Here is a 21,391-nt window from a genome sequence, read left to right on the forward strand (position 1 = left end):
AGAAGCCATCCTGCAGCACTAACCTAATTCAAATTATGCATATGCTCTGTATTCTACTACCTTCAAAAAACTTCCTATTTTACAAAAATGTTAAATTCTGAGAAAGGAATTAACATTCACTGGAAGCCGTAACATGGATGTTAATATCTAAATAAATCTGTAGCCATCAGTAGGAAGATGTAGAACTAGTGTGAAACAAGAGTGAAAATACCAAAATCTAGTCCTGCAGATTTTCACTGGCAATTCAGCCAAGTATTTCAGTATGTGCTTCACTGTTTTCCTACCCTGGGAGAACGGGCACTAATCCCGCACCTCACCAGGCACTGGAGTTGTGCAACTGTTTAATTGAAACAAGACTGTATCTTCAGGGCTTACTCACCACTGAAACCCCCCTTGTGCAATGTCTCCTACAGTCGCTGACCCCCCTTCAGCTGTGAGAACTGTCTGTGACTATCAGAAGCTGATCCCAACATACTTCACTGACTACAGTCCTGAGCCAACAAGGTTTTGCAGGATCGCATCCTACAAAACCAGTGGTGAACTCAGCAAAAAAAAAGTCCCAAAGAAAAGCCCTCTAAAAAATAAAAGAAGAAAAAGGTTTAGGTAGGTTTTAGGAATTTGTGTCCATAACTATACTCCAAAAGAACTCAGGACAGTGAGACAGGTCTAGATTTCTCTGGATCTTCTTTTGGCCACTTAAGTTGTTCTTGAGTTCAAATGTTCCTCAACCTGTCCACTTATGGTACCTAATTTTCCCTAGGTCAAAAGAAAAACACTAAAGAAATGCACAAAAGTAGTATTTGACCTATCTCTCCCTGCCTCTGATATCTTCCTAAAGTTCCTAAAATTCCAAAATGCTTCTTGATACAGATAATACTGTCTTTTTTCCTGGGCCTCCAAATCTTGAGGATAGGGAAGAGAGCAATCTAGTGTGTGACGCAGGGTACTGGAGTGCAGATGTTTCAGTTCTTCCAGACAGAAGGGAGAATTTAGATGTACAACTTCCTCAACCATCAGAAATTAACAGACTTGTCTAAGAGGTGGATGTCACCAGTTCCTCTTTGTTTTATAGCCATGTTTAAAACAAAGATTAATTCTTGTTTTGCTCTTTTTCAGAACATATCCCCTCAGAAATATTTGGGGAAATGTTTTTTAAGAAGACAAGACTTCATTCTCTGGCACCAGCTTATGTAGATGAGTTTCAAAGAGGAAAAGAAGTTCAAACGTAACTTCTCGCAGATTTTCCAACAGGTTAGCAACAGCAGATGCTTACAGTGTTGTTTTGGGTTTTTTTCTTGACCTTTCTGAATGGTACAGAAAGCCTACACACCCCTTTATTTTTTATTTTTTTTTTCTTTTAATTACTTACTTATTCCAAACGGGGTGGAGGAGCACATAGATAATATTTACTGATTTTTACTAAGTGTAGTCCATGAGTCAAACCAAGCAGACAGCAGCACGAACATAATCAAAGCAGAAAAGGAGGTAGCTTTGCTCTGGTAAGCTCTGAGTAGAAACACCCTATTAATAATCGTAAAAACTTATAATAAACCAGCTTAGCATAGTCTGGGGGGAAAAAGGATTGCAAGTAAAGAGTAATCCTGAATGTATTAGCATATGGATTGTAAATAAGTGAGTAGTCTTTCCAAAAGAGATAGTTTAGATTTGTGTAAAAAAAAAACAAACTAAAATAAACATCTCCCACTGGGTGTAACTTGCTAGATAAAAGGACACTTAAAGCTTATAGAATAACTCTGATATGGAATTTGTATAAAATAAGCTAAGTAAGTAGCTATACTTACTGTGTAAAGCTCGTTAAGAACTTTCATTAAGTCTTCATGAAGCTGAAACGCAATCTCTTTGCTCTGTAATTAAAAAGAAGTAATTATAAAAAAGGCACACAAAAACTGCAACAAACATATATTTGTACTCATTGTTCATCCTTGATACAGAATGCAATATTGCTCACAAAGACACCATTTGGACAGAATTGTAGTGCACTAAAAATAACAATTCAGGGATGCAGAGGTAAACAGATGACATCTGGACAGAAGACTTCTAAAAGGAAACCCAGAAGTAATTTGAGAGATTTTCCCATGAAGCATCAGGAAATTAGGTGCCAACAGAAAGGGTGAAGCTCAGATGTTATAAGCCTTTTTAATGCAGCAAACTGTGTACTGTTTTACAACTGCTATGATATATACAAAACCTTAACCATGTGGAATGTGATATTCTAGAGGGGCATCCTGCCCAATTTTACATCTAGAATGGTCTTTGTTTCTCAGCACATGCAACTATCTAAATATTTACACAAGAAATAATTATGGCTCCTCTTTGAAACAGACACCCAACTGCATAATATTCCACAAAGTGGGCTGATGAAACAGCTTTGTTTAGCTTTTCTGGACTGTGTCTGGGCTTTCATTCTGACACAGAAAAAAAGGAAATGCTTAGCAGTAGTTATTAAAGAAAGCAAGTGTGTCAAAATAAGAGTATTTATTTGGAGTCTCATTCAAATATATTCCTTTGTTAATTTTCCATAGCAGTTCAATCAGATGAAAATTGTGGCAACTGTGCAAGAGTTCAAGGCATTTGTACCACAGGCTTTGGAAAACAGCTACAGAATAGAGCTACGGAACTTGGCAAACAGCCTGGCTACATTTCTTTTGCAATGCTCTGCATTGTAGCATCCATGCTGGAAATGTCAGCTTTTTTATCTGTGAATAAATTGATAATTAGCCTGGCTTCTGAAAACTCCAACTTCATGATAGATAATGGTCTTAGCTATGAGAAGTACTTTGTATTTGTATAGAAGCCAAAAGAAAATCCTGGGGGACAACTCATCTCCAAAGCTGCTAACACATATTTGGCCATCACTAAAACACCTGCAGGAATAATGGTTTCTGAATGAGATTTTCCAGTGCAACGCCCACGTATGAGAAGGAACCACACCACACATCCCACCCACTATGTCTTCGGAGGATAAAACAGACTCATACAGTAGCTGGAAGAGGAAAATTTGATTTTTTTTCTGCTATTCCAATTGTCATACTCCTAATTGTGGGCAGTATTTTGAGGAACCTGCCATATCACTTTGCAGTATTCACACCAATCCTTATATGCAAGATAATTTTTGAACAAGAAGAAGCTAGAAATGTAAATTAAAAAACACTTCAGTGAAATTCTTGTTTTCCCAAGAGCATTAGCTGTAGAAGCCAAGGAAGAGTGAGACAGACGCTCTGAAGCCCAGTTACACAGAACTGCTGTGAAACTTTCCTTACTACTTAAGCTTCTCAAAGTCTGGTACTTTTCATGAAGTATGCTCTACTACTGAAGTACCCAGCACATAAGGCTTACTACTTCCATTTCTTTGCAAATATCAGATTATTTTCATCTCATACAAGGGACAAAAATTTCTATGTGTAACGGTGCACAGAGTGCTTGTAAAGAATTGCAGAAGGATTGCAGATTTGCAGGCTGTTGCAGGGAAACACAGTAAAAGCTTTAGCAAAAATTCTGAATTGCTTTTCATTGCTTTACATTGGCACCATGCCTTTTAAATTCAGCAGCACAGCTCTGACACAGCTCACACATCTGCTCAAAGCTCCAAGAAGTGGAGGCAACCTGTTTTCTCTTGGATAGCTGCTTCTATAGCGCTGAGTATGAGCAGTCTGTTTTTTAAATTACTTTAGCAGAAAGAAGGACAAAACATACAAATAAGATAATTGCCATTAAGATGGGAAGATGAAAGCATACATGTGAGGGGAAAAAACTGTAGGTGAACTCTGGCTTCAAGAAATTTATGCACTTCACCTGTTGGTCACTACTACCATCTCAAACCTGATGACAACTCAAGCCCTAACTAGAGCAACACCAGTTCTAAGGTAGCATGCCTTAACCTGGCAGTGCAAGAGTTTGTTTGAGAATGTGAGGCAGAAAATCCTGACCCAATTTTCTCTTTACCCTCTGCAGATTTTTTGGTAAGCAAAGCACACAGCAGTTAATTGGAAATACACCCTCCTTTTCTGCTCTTCAGTTACACCTTAATGCAAAGAGACACCAGATGAGTTGAGAGTTCAGGGAATGATCACTAATTACTAGGACCCATTTTTTCTCTTTGCTCCTGTAGAGCTTGTCCAGCACTGAAGCTGAAGCAGTCCAGATCTCATGATTTACTAGTCACCATGCACCCATTGTCTTTTCCAGGCAACAAACTGATCAATGGTAAATTTGAAGGTAAATGGAAGAGATCAGCATAGAGAGAAGAGTGAGATGTTTTTAGGAAAGGACAATAGGCTTGATAATAGGAAGCAGAAATAGAGGGAGATGACCAGTAAAAGGAGCAAATATTAGGAAGAGACAGCTGAGCAATGCCACATGATCACGGATGAGTCATCCTTCCACCAGTTGATCTGGGGACTCAAACCTGCAGAGGGTGCCTGAAGTAATGGATAACATGTCAGTTGCTGTCTCTTTCTGAAGAAAAATTTTGTAGAAATTGCCAGTGAAAATCAGGAAATTTCATTATTCTTAGGAGTATAAAAGGGATTTATTTTCAAGAACCAGCATATTTTACATTAGCATTTAAGATCAACAAGTATTGACTCGAGTGGCAGGCCATATGGCTTTTAGTGTGTATTTTATAGCACGTTAGAGCACCAGTTAGGAAGTGCATTTATTTTCAGTGGTTAATAGCTCTCCTATTTCTCTTTTATGCTACCTATTCCCTGTAATAGTTCAACATGTTTGAATGGTGTTCTCCTCTAGGAGCCTATCCTTTAGGGTAGCCAAAAAACAGAATGTAAGAAGCAGCCCACATTTTCCTGGAACTGAGTTGATAGCTCTGATCAGGCCACTAAAACCTGACAATCAGTGAGATGCTTCTTTATTTACTGCGTCCTAGAGAAAAGTATTAGCATCTCTTACCAAAGACCAGAATAAAATGTTAGAGCACATGCAATCGCTTGCTAAAAATATTATATATGTTACTAATCTGGCTTAAAGCATTAAGAGACAGCAGAGTATTTTTGTCACCTGATAGTAGGATAGATAACGCACATGCAACTGACAAATAAGTGTAGTTAAACCACTCTCTCAGTATGCACTCAACTTTCAACACATCAGTGGTCCTACTGATGTTATCAAGGTTCATATTTATGGATTAATGTCTGAGAAACTTAAAATTTTATTCCACAATAATACCCTCTTGTTGAAGTCTGTAAGAATTTTTCCACTCATTGCAGTCAGACTGTAATTCAGCACCCAAACTTTACTCTTTTGTTTCTTTACTGAAATTTAAGAGTCAGTTCAGTTCTTCCCGGAATTCTCCAGTCTCTGTATTTAGCCCACACAATGCTACTCACAGTTACATCATTCAGGGAAAATATTCTGTGACTATTGCTTTTAAACGTGTCTGCTGCTGGTCCCTGGGGGAAGTGATGTGCAAACCCTTCTTTTAATGAGCTTCCATGAGCTGTGGTGACACTGACATAACCAGCTCATAGTACAACTTCGTCCCAGATTTGTCAGTCTATAGCAACAAATAGCTTTGCTATCCTTTTAAACCTTTAAATGTTTAAGAAAATGATGCAAAAGATCTCTCTCTATGCCACAATATTTGCAACATCAAACAGATTTGGCAGGTAGTCATATTCCTTGTTAATAGCCAGATTATGGAACTAAAATATTTATTGTGCTTGGCTTCTCCAACATCTTTTACTGTAAACACTGGCAGATATGTTCATCGTGGCTCATTATGGTTTCTGTCCAAAGAAAATACATGTTTATAAATTACAAATATACAAATCTGCTTAAGGATTTTGTGGGTATGTGTTTATACAGTTGATTATTAATGCTGGGGTAACCAGAATCACTGCATGAAATGTTCTGCATAATAGTTTTCCCTTCTGCTTGACATTTTTCCTTATTACTTTATTCTTTAATTGTCCCCATGAGGCCATCTACCCCATCTGCCTGAAGAAACACACAAGTATGCAAGGTTTGAACTCTGCTACTTTATGTTTGTAATTTTATGTACAGCATGAAGGCCAGGCATGAACAGCAATCTGTACTGCTTTTATATGCCAGCAACTAAAAAGAAGAGCTTAAGTGTCTATCTGGAAGTATGAGGCCTGACATAATATCATCAGATAAATGCTACAAAATCTCTGAACTAGATCCTATCTTTGTCCTGCATTTAGTGCATTTAAACAGATGCTGGTTCCCAACCCCTGGAAAAAAGAATGACAAAATGCTTCCAGGAGAACAAAAATAATGAATATCTACATGATAAGTGGACAAGCCTAGACAGGAAAGCCATGTACAATGAGATACTTAAATACAATATATCCTGGCCCATCAGAACATGTAGTGTAGAACAAATAGGGATAATTTCACCAAAGCAATCCAAATGTTGAGATAAATGTATAGATGCACACAAAAGGAAGAACCAGAATGAGGAGGAATAGACAGTGAGACAAGGGCAAGGTACAGAGACCAAGGGGCACAGACACCCCTCATTACTATGTTTGATATAGACCACCAATGGGTCCTGCACACACCTTTTACAGAAGGACTATAGAAAGTGGTTGCTACAGATTCAATACTTGGTGCTGTATCTCACATAGGAGACATCAGCAGGAGAAGAAATAAAACAATACTGGTAAGCATGGCTGGGAAATGAGGAAATTGTTTGATCTTTTCATTACTACAATTCAAGGTGGAGCCAGTGTTAGGACAGCATTCAACAGTATTCCTCTGGAAAATGCTGGGCTCACTTCATGTAAAAGTTTCCGTTAAGGACCTATGTGCCCACCAGTGAGGTGAAAAAAGCCAGTAAGGCTACCAAGTGAAGCAGAATGTGCAGCCTCATCCTCTCAGGAGAAGGGAGGGAGAGAAAAAAGAAGGAGCAGGAAGAACCAAGAAGGTCAGAGTGACTTTGCTGTTGTCTCCCTGGATCTTGCTTATGAGCAATTGAGCAATCCACTCTGACACACTTTCTGCAACAGGCAGACTGGGGGTTCAGAGAAGAACGATGGGAGATCTGCTCTGATCACAGACTTGGTGTAGTTAATCTGCAGACTTGGATGCAGAGCTAAAGCACTGCCAAAGATGCAGAAGCTGCTGCTGCAAGACAGAGGGAGGACTAAAAGAAGATGGTAACAGTGATGCATAAATTAATAAACAGGAAGATATATAATTAAATGATCTAACTATTGAATTTAGAGAAGCTTGATTAGCTGATATTTGGAAATTACTTAGACATTAAATGCTCTTATATGCAATACTGTGATAGCCAGTGGAGTATAGATACGTTGGAACAGTGTATTTCCTGCTCTTGAATCTGGACTGCAATAAGATATTAAGCATCCACTTGTTAGTCTTTATTTTTAATTCTTCATATTAATACTGTTCTTATTATTTCCATTTATTACTTATAAGAGAGACAGAACATATTTCATGGAATAGCATGATCAGACTCCCGTGTAGAAGTATCTGCAGGATATGATTTCTCTCTAATCTGAACTCTGTGAACAGCAAACAAATCCTATCTACTTTCACAGGGATGACACCCACTGAAACTGATGATACTTCTCTCCAACAGAGTTTTATTCCAAATCCAGTTTTTTCAAAGTAACCTAAAGAAAGCAGCAGAAATTGGTTAAATAGTCTATCTGAGGTTTACCGATCTCCAACAAATTCCACATCATTTCCTTTAGGGACAATGGGGGAGAGTGTTGGACACCTCCTTTCTCATTCTAATGCACCATCTCTTTGCTCCTCACCTCCTTCCTGCAAGGGGGATTGCAGCACAGAACACGTGCATTTTGCACCTAATCTCTTTCTGTTGCTTGCTGGACATCCACTAAGCATATCTGAGACAGTCGGTGATGTACCTTAAGTTAGACTGCTTGTTCACTTCTGCTAGAAATTATCACAGGATCATAGAATGGTTTGGGTTGGAAGGGACCTTTAAAGACCATTATGGCTGAAGCTGCCCATTTGGACTAAACATAGATTAGACAGCTTATGTTCTTCATCAATTAAGCAAGACAATAACAGCTCCACCTCCTACAATGACAGGCTGAGAGAGTTGGGGCTGTTCAGCCTGGAGAAGAGAAGGCTCTGGGGAGACCTTAGAGCGGCTTTCCAGTGCCTGAAGAGGCTACAGGAAAGCTGGGAAGGGGCTTTTTACAAGGGTTTGTAGTTAGAGACCAAGAGGTAATGGCTTGAAACTGCAAGATGGGAGATTTAGATTAGACATTAAGATGAAATTCATTAGTGTGAATGTAGTGAGACACTAGAACAGGTTGCCCAGGGAAGTTGTGGATACCCCCTCCCTGGAAGTGTTCAATGGAAGGCTGGATGGGGCTTTGAGCAACCTGATCTAGTGGGAGGTGTCCCTGCCCATGCGGGGTGGTTGGAACTAGATGATCTTTAAGGTCTCTTCCAACCCAAACCTTTCTATGATTCTATGATAATACTGAAAAATTTCTACTGGTTCAAACAAGTCTGAGATAATTTCACATAGAGAGTTCTGCAGCATGCTCAAACTACTTTTCCCATTATCTTTTCAACTTCAATTAGTAAGTTTAGTGGTTTGGGAACTACAGTTTTATGCATCAGGCGTATTGTATGAACAGACCATTACTGATTCAGAAACCATAAATTTCAACTGTATCGTTTTAATGCACACAAATAAAGGTGGCTGACGTTTTTACTTTTTCTCCTCCAAGTAAAACCTATGCACTTCCTATGTGCTTCTTCTCCTCACTCCATTGCTATCTACTTAGGACTGTGGTCAGGTGTACGTGAAATCAGTTCCCTATCTTGAAAACATTAACCTGGTACCTTTGCCATTATTTAGTCACACAGTTTCCATTCTTTAACCTTTGTTCTTTTTGAACTTCTTTTTGTATGACGCTCCCCGACCAGCAACCCACTGTGACTGACTGATCTGCATTGATAATCTATTTTTATTTTGGAACATTGTAACAACAATGACTGCAAACACATTACACAGACGTCAAACTAAGGCTGCCTAGAGTGCTTGCTTAGCACAAGAGGGATTTACACATTCTATATGCTATGAAAGCACACAACAGGCACATACAAGGACAAACGTACAGGAACAATGATTAAATGATCTAATAGAAGTAGGTGTTCTATCAAAAGTATATGCTCATATTTAATATTGGGAAAGAAAGGAAACAGCTTTAGGAGGATTGCAGCATATGCTACCACCTTTATGCCAAGGCACTACAAGACACACCTTTACTTTGGCTGTAATCTGTTTCTCTCATGACAGAGTTACAACAAAATACTGTTTTTACAAATAATTCACTAATACAGCATTACTATTTTGGGAGTCCTTAGGGAAAAATGCTTCCTTTCTGCATGGGCAGACAAGCTTGCTTTTCAGAGAAGCACAGGCTTTTTCCCCTGTCTTCTGGATATTTGCAATTCAGCTCTTGAGGCCACCAGCTTATACAGCAGGTTCCCAGGCATCTCAACACTAAGGATGTGCTCTGTGAGAACTGCCATGAAGAATTTATACATGTGCTAAAGCAGATTTTATGCTACGTGTGCTAAATCTTCTCCTCAAATGCTACCTATTAGGACACTTTTGCCTCCCTCATGCATCTTACAAGCTGGCTAGAGGACTGCAGGAGACTCGTTACCTTCTTGAACATTCTGGTGGAGTCTTCGCTTATCTGCATGAACCGCATGATCACGTTGTTCAGGTAGATGTCACTCAATGTTGCGTGGTCTTTGCTTTCTCTTCTCACTTGGTTCAGGAGTAAATACCAGCAATTCACTGGCGACAAGAGGTTCTGGTCTTTCCTAGGGAGGAGATACACACATATTATGTATAGAAATGAAAAAAGTTACATTATTAACAGAAACATCTCCCTGACATTTAGAGTAATCACTTCTTACGTAAAAACGACTGCTTCTGAACAGTCAATCTGTTCACAGAATAACTCAGGTTAGGCAAGCTTCAGATCACTCTTAAAAGATATATTCTACAAATCCCATGAGGCTTGGATACAAAAATATCAAAAAAGCCTAAGAATTCTGAATACTGCAAGCCACCTGAGAGTATTGAAAAAAAACTTGCCACAAAGCTTACAGTTTCTTACAAATGGAGCGCATGTAAAATCAGTGAAGGTCACTGCTGAAAGAGTAATTTAATTAGAAATTAGAAACATTAGAAATATGCAAGTACTGCAAGCGCATCTCAAATCCTTCACGAGCAAAATTGCAGGTGTAGCTGTTGCACTGAAATGGATTTGTGTAAGTGCTATAAAAGTAGAAGGAAATGTCACAAGCATACACAGCCTGCGATCAGCATTCATAAACTCACAGCACTCTTTTAAATATGCTGTTACTGCCAGTCCCAGATGGCTCAATTACAAGACAAGCAGCAAGACTGGACTTTTTCTGCAGTGGTCCAGTTCTGGATTTTCCTGACTGGCTTTTTGCATTGTAGGCCCACTCCGAGTTTTTAATATTGCAGAAAGTGAAATCTCAGATGACTTCTCATTTCTTTTAGCCAAAGCACAATAAAAATAAACGTAGTTCAACAACTGTTTCACAGACAACAAAAGCCTATTTATAAAAATTAGCTTAGGATTTTGCTAAAATTTTAATTTGAAGTTTGTCTTTGAACTAAGTGCTCTAGAAACTTAGCTGCTCTTTGCCCCCAGCCCCCCTCTTGTGCAGAACTTCTCCTATAGTCAAAAGCATCAAGCATGTGAAGATAAAACAGCCAGAGTTGGTGATTAGTGGAAGGAGAAACTCCTTCAACTCCTGGTAAATTGTTCTCATAATTAAATATTCTCACTGTTAGAAATATGCCCTTTAATTCCTCATCTAATTGTCCATCTTTAGGTTTAACGATCAGCATCAAAGAAGCGATGAATGATTAACAGACAAAAGCCTACTCTTAATCATCAGTGGTTTGCTTTGCTATGAATCAGAAGCGAGTTAAGGAAACTTTCCCATTTTGTTTGAGATTAACATCTTAGCAGTCTTACTTACAGTAAGGATCTTCAGGGTTTTATCAGCCAGGTCAGCCAACAGGAGCAGCCCTGAAGTGCCACACTGATATTACTTGGTCCTCACTGCTTCTGCATGTCCCAGAGAAAATCCTTCCTGCCTGTTCTGGGTGGGGATGGTGGGACCAGCCTGGGGGACCACCCATTAAAGTGACTTTTCCTGAAACATCTTCTCAAAGTAATCAGAGAATTGTAGAATAAAGCCAAAGGCAGAACTCCAGTCATGACCCCTGTACACATCTGCTGGTCTGAATTTAACACATGTTTAAGAATGAGGAAAGATGTTTGTATGCACAAGGGCTCTCTCTGAAGTGCTGACATATGCACACTTTGATTATTTCAGGGAATCATTGAGTCACTTAACTGAATTTTAAGAAATATATGTTATTACTCTTTGAACTGTACAAGTGTATTTAAATTAACCTTTCCTTTGACAGATGTGTTTGGAAAAGACTTTTCTCCTGAAACAAAAGCTCTGTCTGCATATCTCTAGCACAGCACTGACTTATTTAACAGTTTTATGAACACAAATCATAGAATCATACAATGATTTAGGTTGGAAAGAATCTTTACGTTCCAACCATTAACCTAAGACTGCCAAGTTGACCACTAAACCATGTCCCTAAGCACCACATCTACATCTTTTAAATACTTCCAGGGATGGTGATTCCACAACTTCTCTGGGCAGCCTGTTCCAGTGTCTGGCAACCCTTTCAGTTAAGACATTTTTCCTAATATCCAATCTAAACCTCCCTTGGCACAACTTGAGCCCCTTTCCTCTTGTTCTATCACTTGTTACTTAAGAGAAGAGACAGATTCCCACCTTGTTACAATCTCCTTTCAGGCAGTTGTAGAGAGCGATAAGGTCTCCCCTCAGCCTCCTTTTCTCCAGGCTAGACAACCCCAGTTCCATCAGACACTCCTCACAGGACTTGTGCTCTAGAACCTTCACCAGTTTTGTTGCCCTTCTCTGGACTCGCTCCAGCACCTCAATGTCTTTCTTGTAAGTGAGTGGCCCAGAACTGAACACAGTACTCAAGGTGCAGCCTCACCAGTGCCAAGCACAGGGGGATGGTCATTTTCCTACTCCTGCTGGCTGCACTATTTCTGATACAAGCCAGGATGCTATCGGCCTTCTTGGCCACCTGGGCACACACTACCTCATATCCAGCTGGCTGTTGAGCAACACCCCCAGGTCCTTTCCCATCAGGCAGCTTTCCAGCCACTCTTCCCTAAGCCTGTAATGTTGCCTGGGGCTGTTGTGACCCAAGTGCAGGGCCCAGCAAAAATTATTGGTTTATATTCATAAGCATGACAGGGCGAGGCATTAATTAATTACCTCTCAAGTCAGGAAGACAACCAGATGAGACTATGCCAACAAGTACTGCATTTGAAACACTTTAGAAAACATCCTGTACACGTTTTGCCAGAAACTACCTGACCGCTTTTGTTTTGCACACAAGTTACTATGCCATGAAAGGGATGTGCTCAGTTGTAAGCACGGCCTAACATTCACATCATCTTCATTTTTGGGAATAAGAGGAGTCAAGAGGCGGCACAAGTTCACATGCAAGAACGAATCAAAATAATTTTATTTCCCAGTGCCTTTTTTTGCCAAAACTCCTGTCCTTTTTGCAATGCTGATCAATCTTTATTTACACTTTATTTACACTTTCCAATCCTATCAACTCCACTGTGACAGATCAGCACACAGCTTTCCAGCCCCTTTGGGGCTCTGTAGCTTTTCTAGACCCTAGCTGTATTTTGGGTAGTTTAAATTCCATATGGTAGGTGGGGGACAATACATGTGCAGCCTTCCTTTTACGAAACTGATACCACTTGTCTGAAGCTTACATGAATGATTGCAGGGGGCCAACTCAACAAATCAGGATTTAGGCAGCCAGCTATCTTCAGTTGCAGTGAGAACCACTACACTACCAAGTAAGGGTGGGAGTTTTAAACGTGTCTTTGAACTTGAACTCAAACTAGCAGTACACAAAAAAGCAAAGAGCAGTTTAGCACTCCAGTCATGGCTAATACATGGGCAAGGGGGAAGGAAATCTCTCTTACTTATATTGCTGATGGTCCTTTGTACTTCTTGTTTTTGCCATAAACCTCTCTGCCAGTTTTTCCAAGTTTCGGGAATACTCCATCTCTATTTCCGACTTCTTGCGGAAGAAATCCTGCAGATCCTGAAGAAGCTGCACTCTCATTTCAGTCTGCTGCTCCAGACATTTCTGCTGCTCGATGAGTTGAGCTCGGATCTCTAACAAAAGAAGCACATATCCACTCAGGGCAGTGAAAGCAAATGAGAACTGTTACCAACCAAAATTACAGACACTTCAGTGTAGTTCAGCCTCTGCAGCTACACCAGCTGGGGCTGGATTTCAGGTTCTGTGGTGGGACACAGCAGCGGCAGCTCTCACTTCTGCTACCACACACTTGTGCCCCAGGACAAAGCATCCTCCCACTTGCTGTCTGTCTCACAAACAGCTATGGCAAGGGCTCAGGACTCTGCTGGGTTCACAAGAGTAGAATACCTGCCTCCACTTTCCTCCTCCATCCTCATCCTGGCATAAGCACAACATCTGGCTCGGAGACATCTCCTTGCAGGAGGTGCTGTGTAACCATTTGAGCAGCAGCACCTTCTGCTGCCCTGTAAAAGCTAAACAAGCACCCTCTGGGCTGAGCTCAGCCTGCTGACTGCCAGGTGGACCATGCTGGTTGGTGCCATCATGTACACCAAGGAAACAAGCTCCCAATAAACTCTGGAGCTATTATCCACCGTAACTGTGCACAAATGAGCTTCTGCATCTGCCCCATCTCTGCCAGGGAAGAAACCTGTTTACTATACATGCATTCACCAATATTTTAGGGCATATATAATGGAAAACGGTGTACCTATATTTACAGATAGCTATTTAAAAATTTACACAAGGTTCCAGAGACTGAGGTGTATTTATTAACATAAAACAAAATCAGTCAATTTATAAGAGAATATACGCTCACACTGATTGTCTGAAGTAACAGGCATAAGCCTCCAGATTTCTTACCACTTTATCATTTGTTTTTTGCTACATGCACAGTTGCTATGTGGTAGGGGTTTTTTTGGTTGGCTGGTTGGTTTTTTACTTTTATTTCTTGGGTAATAAGCAGTTAGTCACATTCCGGAAACAATCTAAAAACATCCCTCTGGTGCTTTTGAGAGACTGGTTCATTGCCATTTTGCCGGCTGCCCAGGCTCACTGTAATCCAGCATCGTGGAGTAAACAGGAGTACAAAGCATATATCTATTTTTAAAACAGTTTAATGCTATAAAAAGGACTTATCAATAGTAAAGTACTATGCCAGAAGTGATGTCCACGAAAATGCAAAATTGTTGTGAACTTTTACTAATGTAACCATGCTGTGGGTAAGATGTTGGAATTCTTAGATGCTTCACTGGTTCAAAATAGAAAAGCATTCTAAAAACCATTGCTAACATCACAGTGAACTGCAAACCAGCAAGAAGTAGTAACATTGCAAAAAATTATCTGATGTAACTAGGAACTAATGCATCCTTACTGATCTTAAACCATGTATGAAGGCAGAGATCCAGTCTGCTGGCATTCAAATGTCTATACTGAAGTGACATAGGATGAGCATAGAAAACCGTTAAGCCAATATATTTACTGGAGGAGGGAGACACTGCAGTGTTTTCTTCCAGATCTCCTTTGAGCTACCAGCTGCTGTGTTAATCATTAATGACACCATCCATTTTTATAGTCTGGGAGGTGAACCAAAAAATTCATGGTTTGGTTTTCATTTCAAATCAGTTTGTTGGAAAAGGACCATGCCTCCAGCAAGGATGAGCCACTGTAATACAACACTATATCAATGACATTCATGTGTATAGAGGAGTAAAAGCACATTGGAGCTGGAAGATTATTAACAGAAAAAAACACAAAGGTTTGCTTTTCTGGGTGTCTACTGCTTTTGCTATTGCAATCATGGAAGATTCCTGATTCACTGATCAGAAACAGCAATATGCCTATAAGCTGGAATTTTGACTGTATCCAAACCCATGTACACTGTCCCTGTACTTTGGCCATCTCCCCTTCCCACTACAGATTTTCTACCAGTTACTTTAAAAGCAGAGCTCTCTACAAGAGCAACTACGTTCTGATTATTTTGTAGGTCAGTGGATCTTGCTGCTATAATTCTTCCTTTTTAGGCAGGCTTTTACCATAGCAACAGGAAAGAGAAAGATTTTACAACCAGCAATATATGAATAGAGACACAGGAAACAATGAACAAGGGATAACAGATAAAATATGAGAAATTGCATTAGATTTTTTATGCTCTCTCGATCTCCAGTGGACAACAGTGGCTTCCTTCAAACTTGTGTATTAGAAAATAAAATTGGAGCATGACCTCTGAAAGCTGATGGTGGCCAGAGGTGTCCAACTCTGAGTAAGGTGGTTAGTTACAGGTACAGAGGGACTGCAGCCTTATGAAGGAAGTTCCAGAATTTCTGGCTATTTGAATCCCAGCAAGCAGAAAGACCACTGGGGCTTCAAAAGGTTGAGCCTCTGGCCTCCTCCTGATGAGTGGAAAAAGGGGAGATGCACATCCCACTAGTCCCAGCTGACCAGAGTCTTTCATATCCTTCTAGTCCTGCACTTTTTAATTCTTCTTTCACTAATAATGTGTGTAATGCCACACAGGCAGACTGAGGAGATGGCAGTGAATCAGAAATCAGACCAGCAAATGTTGTGATTTTCACCTTCTGATAAGAGAAAGCTGTGGATTTTCTTATTATTATTATTTTTAAAGCTAACAAAAAACCCCAACAAACATTGGCATAAGAGCCAGGCAGGAGCCTGAGCAGCGGTGCATCACAAAAACACAACTGTCCAAGTACTATTAACTCACACAGACTACCCATTACCTACTGCTACGGAAAAATGCACACAGGCAACACTATCATCTTTAACCAATCCACATGTGTGACTCCCCTAGGGCTACAAAGAGCAAGATGGAAAATCATTGTGCTGTAGTCAAAGAAATAAATACCCAATATACCGAGAAGGTGCCAAGTTAAGAACTAGTAGAGCCCAAACTGCATAGATAGACAGGTGCAGGAGGCAACAGAAGGGTGCCTGTCTTTACTCTGTTTTCCTGGCACATTTAAATTCAAAGTCAAACCTATACCAGCTGTAATGGACAATGATGTTGTCCTATTCTGCTCTGCAGGGGGGATTGATGTCAAAAGATTGCCAGGCTATTTTCTACCAGGACCAGGCACATTTAAATCCTGGACAAATTAACACCTTCTCCTTCTCTGTACAGCAGCTTTGAGTCATACTCACTGTTTTTTTGGCCAAGGGCTGGTTCAAAAGGAAGCCCATCCATTTACAGCATGAACAGACTGAATTCACACCAAGTGGAAAAAACCCTCCTACCCTTTATCCAAGATCTGCACACGTGATCAAAGGAAGCAGCTAATGTGTCCATAATTAAAACAATAACCTCAGAGTAAAGTTTTATTTCTGAAGATTTTAATGTTTAAAATTATTTCAATTATGCCCTCATTGACACCATGCTCTAGAATTACTGCAGTAACTATAAAATCAGGTTTTGTTTGTGGCAGCCTTCCAGGTATAACTCTAACCTTTCAATAAATCTTTATTCTCTCCTGACAACAGGTTGAATCAGAGCACTATGAAAAACAAAAGGAGACAAGATTATAGCTGTTTTGAGAGTAAAGCACACAGTGGATGAAGCTGAACTACTGACATCAACCGAATCATAATCAGAAATAAACTCAATCAAGGTTACCTCTTCACACAAAGTACAGTGTTACAAATAATGATTTATATAGCACTGCAGTAATACACCATACTGCCCTGGACAAGATATCTGTAACCACTTATAGGCCAGTGCCCCACTTGAAGGCACTTAAGGTGAGATACACTGGGATGTGACACAGCACTTTGACGCTGGCCACACACCAGCAAGAAACAAAACTTGTCACCTTTGCTTCCACACACACCAAAGGACCAGGCCCCATCAAACATCCCAGAAAGCCACAGGAAACCCCCCTCCTGACCTCAGAAGCCAGACACCTTGTAAATACACAGTACTGACCAAATGAACCTGCTGCCAGACCAACACTTGTCATGCAGGCTGCTGCCCTGCTGCAACATCCACACCCCTGCCCTGCCAGGCTGCACCAGGCTCCCCTCACACTGCACAGGGTTGTGCCTGGTCCTGGCAGCCCTCTGAGCCTTTCCAGACCACCCTGAACCCTCATTACCAGCTCTCAACCAAAGCAACTCCAAGGCCTGCTTTGTGGTGCTGTTACATGTCTGCTGTGAGCTGCTTCCTATTTAGGTGCCCCAAGAGCTGTTGTAGCCTGCCACCCTTAACTCTCCTTTAAGTGGAATTAATTTTTGTGCTTGCAGAGCAACGGGGCATTGTTTTTGGTGTTTGCTGAAAGCCCTGGAAGGTGCTGCAGAGCCTCTCCTTGGTCACCCCCTCAGCTGCACTGCAAACTTCCCACCTGCTGCCTCACCCTGCCCAAGACTGAGCTATATTTAAGTCATGATTACAATATGAAAACTACGCAGACACATTAATCCAGTAGTATTACTGGTTAATAATACAAGCAGCCCGAGGGCCCCATCCTCTGAATGACTATAAAAGCAAGCAGCTCATCTAGGAGTACAAATAGGTTCTCACGAGGCATAGTTATGTTTGCAGGTCTTTATCTCCTCAGTTACATCAGACAAACCTGTATTACCTCTCATCTTCTTTTAAACATTTCCATCACAAAAAACATGTAATTTTAGATTAGTTGTAAAACACTCTGAAATGTCTCATCAAAAGCACTGAGGGCAATGTGTGGTGTCTTACACTTTGAATTTCCAAAACATTACAACTTTGTCATTTTTTTGCCTTACCGAGCTATCAACATGCACATCCCTCATTCTCACATTGATGATATCAATATTCCATAGGAAAAGATTCAGACTGTAAATTCTGTCTAGATATCATCTGGTGACTGATATGCACTTGTAATTAAGCAGATACTGGAGCATTAATCATCTTTTAAGGATTCTTTGAAGACATTGGAATGTTACGTGATTCTCACTGCACCTCAGTTGCTTAGTGTAAGAATGGCTCGTGTGAGGCTGCTGCTAGAAGGTGGGGTGCTGCATCAGAGGACTGATCTTTCCAGTTTCATCCTGGCCTTTTGCCTTTGTAAGGATCTGCTTTTGGCTTCTCTGTTGAGATGGGCAGAGCTTTGGTCCAGCTGAACACAGCTGGCCAACATCTGCAGTTCAGGTTTTGTTTCAGGAAAGCACTTTGCTCCAGCCCATGGAGGACACTGCCAGCAGAGAAACCGCAGCAGGAATCACTGAGGGAGGCCTGGAGGTGCTCCTGTGCACAGTTAGCAGTCCTTAATGCCGTGTCACCCCTAGGATCAGTGCTCCCACACCTGTTGGGATGTTAAACTGCCTCTCAGCAGACAAGAAGATCAAGAAGATGAAAGGTCACAGCCCTGTGGTGGGTGCTCTGGCACAGACAGGGATACTCCTCTCTGAGATACACAGCCTAAAGGTACTAGTGCTGGACAAGCTTTTATTTCTTGGAGCCATGGCTAGAAAGCTATTTAAGTGTTTCTATGACAAATGGTGAGGGAAGCTCTGTGGTCAGCAGGGAGTCTGGCTCATGCTCTCTCCCAGGTCCTCACTGCCATTTTCCTGGACCACAAGCACTTCAAAAGCCAGGAAATTCCACCAGCCTGACAGCTGATGAGAGATGCTGGGGTGAGGACCTCGCAGGCTGCTGCAGAAATGTCTTTAAATAGATCATGAGCCTGTCCCAAAACATTAACTTTCTATGACAGACTAGTAGAAATCACTTCTCTGTGTTCAACATGCAAGTAAGAAGTGTGGCTGCATAGACAGTGATGCCCTTGAGCTTCTGAAGGCAAGACTTCATTGGGCTTTCTTCTACTCCCCAGCCAATTTCACTCTGAATGTTCGGCACACAGCTTTATGCGTGTCCCCACTTAAAGTGAAACCTCTGCAATGCACACCCCAGCTCTAAATTTACTGTTTGGCTTCATGCCATTTCCCCGAGAATTCCTTGCAGACTTTTAATTTGTTTGGGATTTTTGGGGATGTGGTTGAGGTTGCCTTTGACAGAACATATCTCCAGGCTGTAGAAGCCTGTGGAAATGGATGGGGAGCAAGAATCATGCCTGGTATCTGAAGGGCTGTACAAAGGGTCAAGAATCTGAAGCTTCTGTTGACATCTGTCAACCCCTTTAAAAACTGTAAACCTCGTTCGTTCAAGCACTTTGACACGCTTCAAGATAAAAATAGTCCTTGTGCAGCCATTAAAAGAAAAGCTGGTGTAGCAACCATTTGCAGGATGAAGACAAGGGTTTACAGGTTGCTTCAGTCGCTGTACTGAAATAAAAAGAGCAGAAAAAGAATAAATTCTGTCCTTGCAGCTGCACTTTGTTCTATGCATTCAAGCAAACACATTCCTACCTACTGCAGCCACAGACTGAGCAACAACATTCCCCCAACCAGAGCTGTGTAACTGGGGGATCCCAGTGGATGAGATCCAAAAAGAGTGGTTGCATTAGGGCACCTTCCATCTTCCAGTTCTCCTTGAAATGGGAAGACATGTCTGGAAGAGTCAAGAAAACTTCCATAGGTAGATGAAGAAGCTTTTCTTTTTGTTGTTCTTGGACTAATGCCCTCCTGCTATTCACAGCCACAGCTGCTGGTCACTTGGCTGCCTACAGTCTGAGCCTGAATGGAGGGCAGCATGCCAGCTCACCACTTGGCAGGACACTTCTTGCCACAGTGCTAGTGCCAAGCATCCGTGGGTTTAAGCAGGCAGTCTGCCTGCACCACATTTTGAGGGCCACTGCTTCTGTGGCAGCTGCTCCTTTGCACCCCTAACTAAGCATGGGCACCAAGTCCTGCCAAAACTTGGGTGCAGCATAGGACTCAGAGGAGGTAGGACTCTGAGGACAAAAACTTCTGTCCCTTAGAGGAGAGGGAACTTTGTTTTGCTCATCCCCAAAATACTGCCAACCAGAAGAGATGAGAGAAGTGCAAGAAGCTTCTGCTGCCTCAATGGTCTGATGCAGGTCTTTCTCCAGCCTGACCCAGCCCTCACCTCCTGCTGTGGAGCAGACACTCTCCTGCAATCCCACCGCTCCACCTTCGGGCAAACAAATCAGCTCTGCAAACCACCAGCACACAAAACAAGAGCAAAGAATCCACACCAAACAGGCCCCGAAACATATTTAAGAACAAAACAAAGCAGAAACTCCTTCAAGTGTGGCATTCATGGCAAAGGCTTGTGGCCTTAGAGAGGAAAGAAAAAAAAAACAAAACAAGCAGATAGACAAAGAGTTTGTGGGCATCCTTGTCTGCCAATCAGACAGGCAATCATGCAGTAGGTGTCAAAAAACCCACTTAGGCCATCTAAACTGTCGAGACCTATGTGACAACTTATTATGAAGCTTTCATAGGATTTAGACGATCTGGATTTTTTTAAATGCTTGTTAAAGATTACATGAGCCTTTCCTTGCAGAAAGGGCATGTGAGAAAATTAAAAGGAAACTCAGTACGGCCAGATCTTTCTCTATTTACTAAGAGGTGTCTGCCAGCAGAACAGAAACATGACTCATGGCTGTCCTCTGAATAATTCTGGGCAGCAATGTCTGGAATGTTGTATTGACAAGAGCACTCTACAAGAAAAAAACCCCATACCCTTTCTGGCCACAGATTTCTATAAGTCTATTATTTAATTTGGTTATTATAGACTGCTTTGATTGCTCTAGTCAGCAAATGAAATGTATCCTTCCTTCTGGTTATTTTCTCTGTATAGAAAATTCTTTGTTTCCAGAGTACAGACTGTCTCTTAAACTGTCACTTAACTGTCCAACAGAATTCATCCAGTACATGCTCTGTGCTAGATCCTTGTTACATGCTTGTTGTTCTGTATTTAGACTATAAATTCTACATTTTAATTAGCATTTAATGAAATGTTATTTCAGCTACATCACTTCATAAAGTGAAACAAGAGAACCCCTTCATTTCTAGAGTATTAAAAGCAGTTCTAGCATCAACCAATGGTCAAGCTCATGTCTCCCAGAAAATTCATGCTGCCAAAAGATTAAGGCTTGTAAACTAAATTCTGACCTCCTTGAAATTGATCGAGATTTGTCACTAACTTTACTCATGCTGGGATTACTATCATTACCTCAACTTACAAAAAGCTTATGCTCATTCAAAGGATATACTGCTATCAAAGCA

At 41.0% G+C, this 21,391-nt stretch overlaps 1 protein-coding gene across 2 annotated transcripts in view; it reads right to left on the reverse strand.

Annotated features, from left to right (window-relative positions):
* SRGAP1 (SLIT-ROBO Rho GTPase activating protein 1) overlaps positions 1 to 21,391 on the reverse strand; it is a 141,308-nt gene that overhangs the window by 59,462 nt on the left and 60,455 nt on the right. For both annotated transcript variants that reach the window (XM_051633294.1, XM_051633302.1), the window contains exons 2-4: positions 13,131 to 13,326; positions 9,681 to 9,843; positions 1,803 to 1,865 (exon numbers count right to left, since the gene is read on the reverse strand). In XM_051633294.1, coding sequence (XP_051489254.1) covers positions 1,803 to 1,865; positions 9,681 to 9,843; positions 13,131 to 13,326 — 422 coding nt within the window. The remainder of the gene's footprint in view (positions 1 to 1,802; positions 1,866 to 9,680; positions 9,844 to 13,130; positions 13,327 to 21,391) is intronic.

This window comes from Apus apus, chromosome 1, assembly GCF_020740795.1.
Source record: "Apus apus isolate bApuApu2 chromosome 1, bApuApu2.pri.cur, whole genome shotgun sequence".
In the NCBI taxonomy this organism is placed as follows: Eukaryota; Metazoa; Chordata; class Aves; order Apodiformes; family Apodidae; genus Apus; species Apus apus.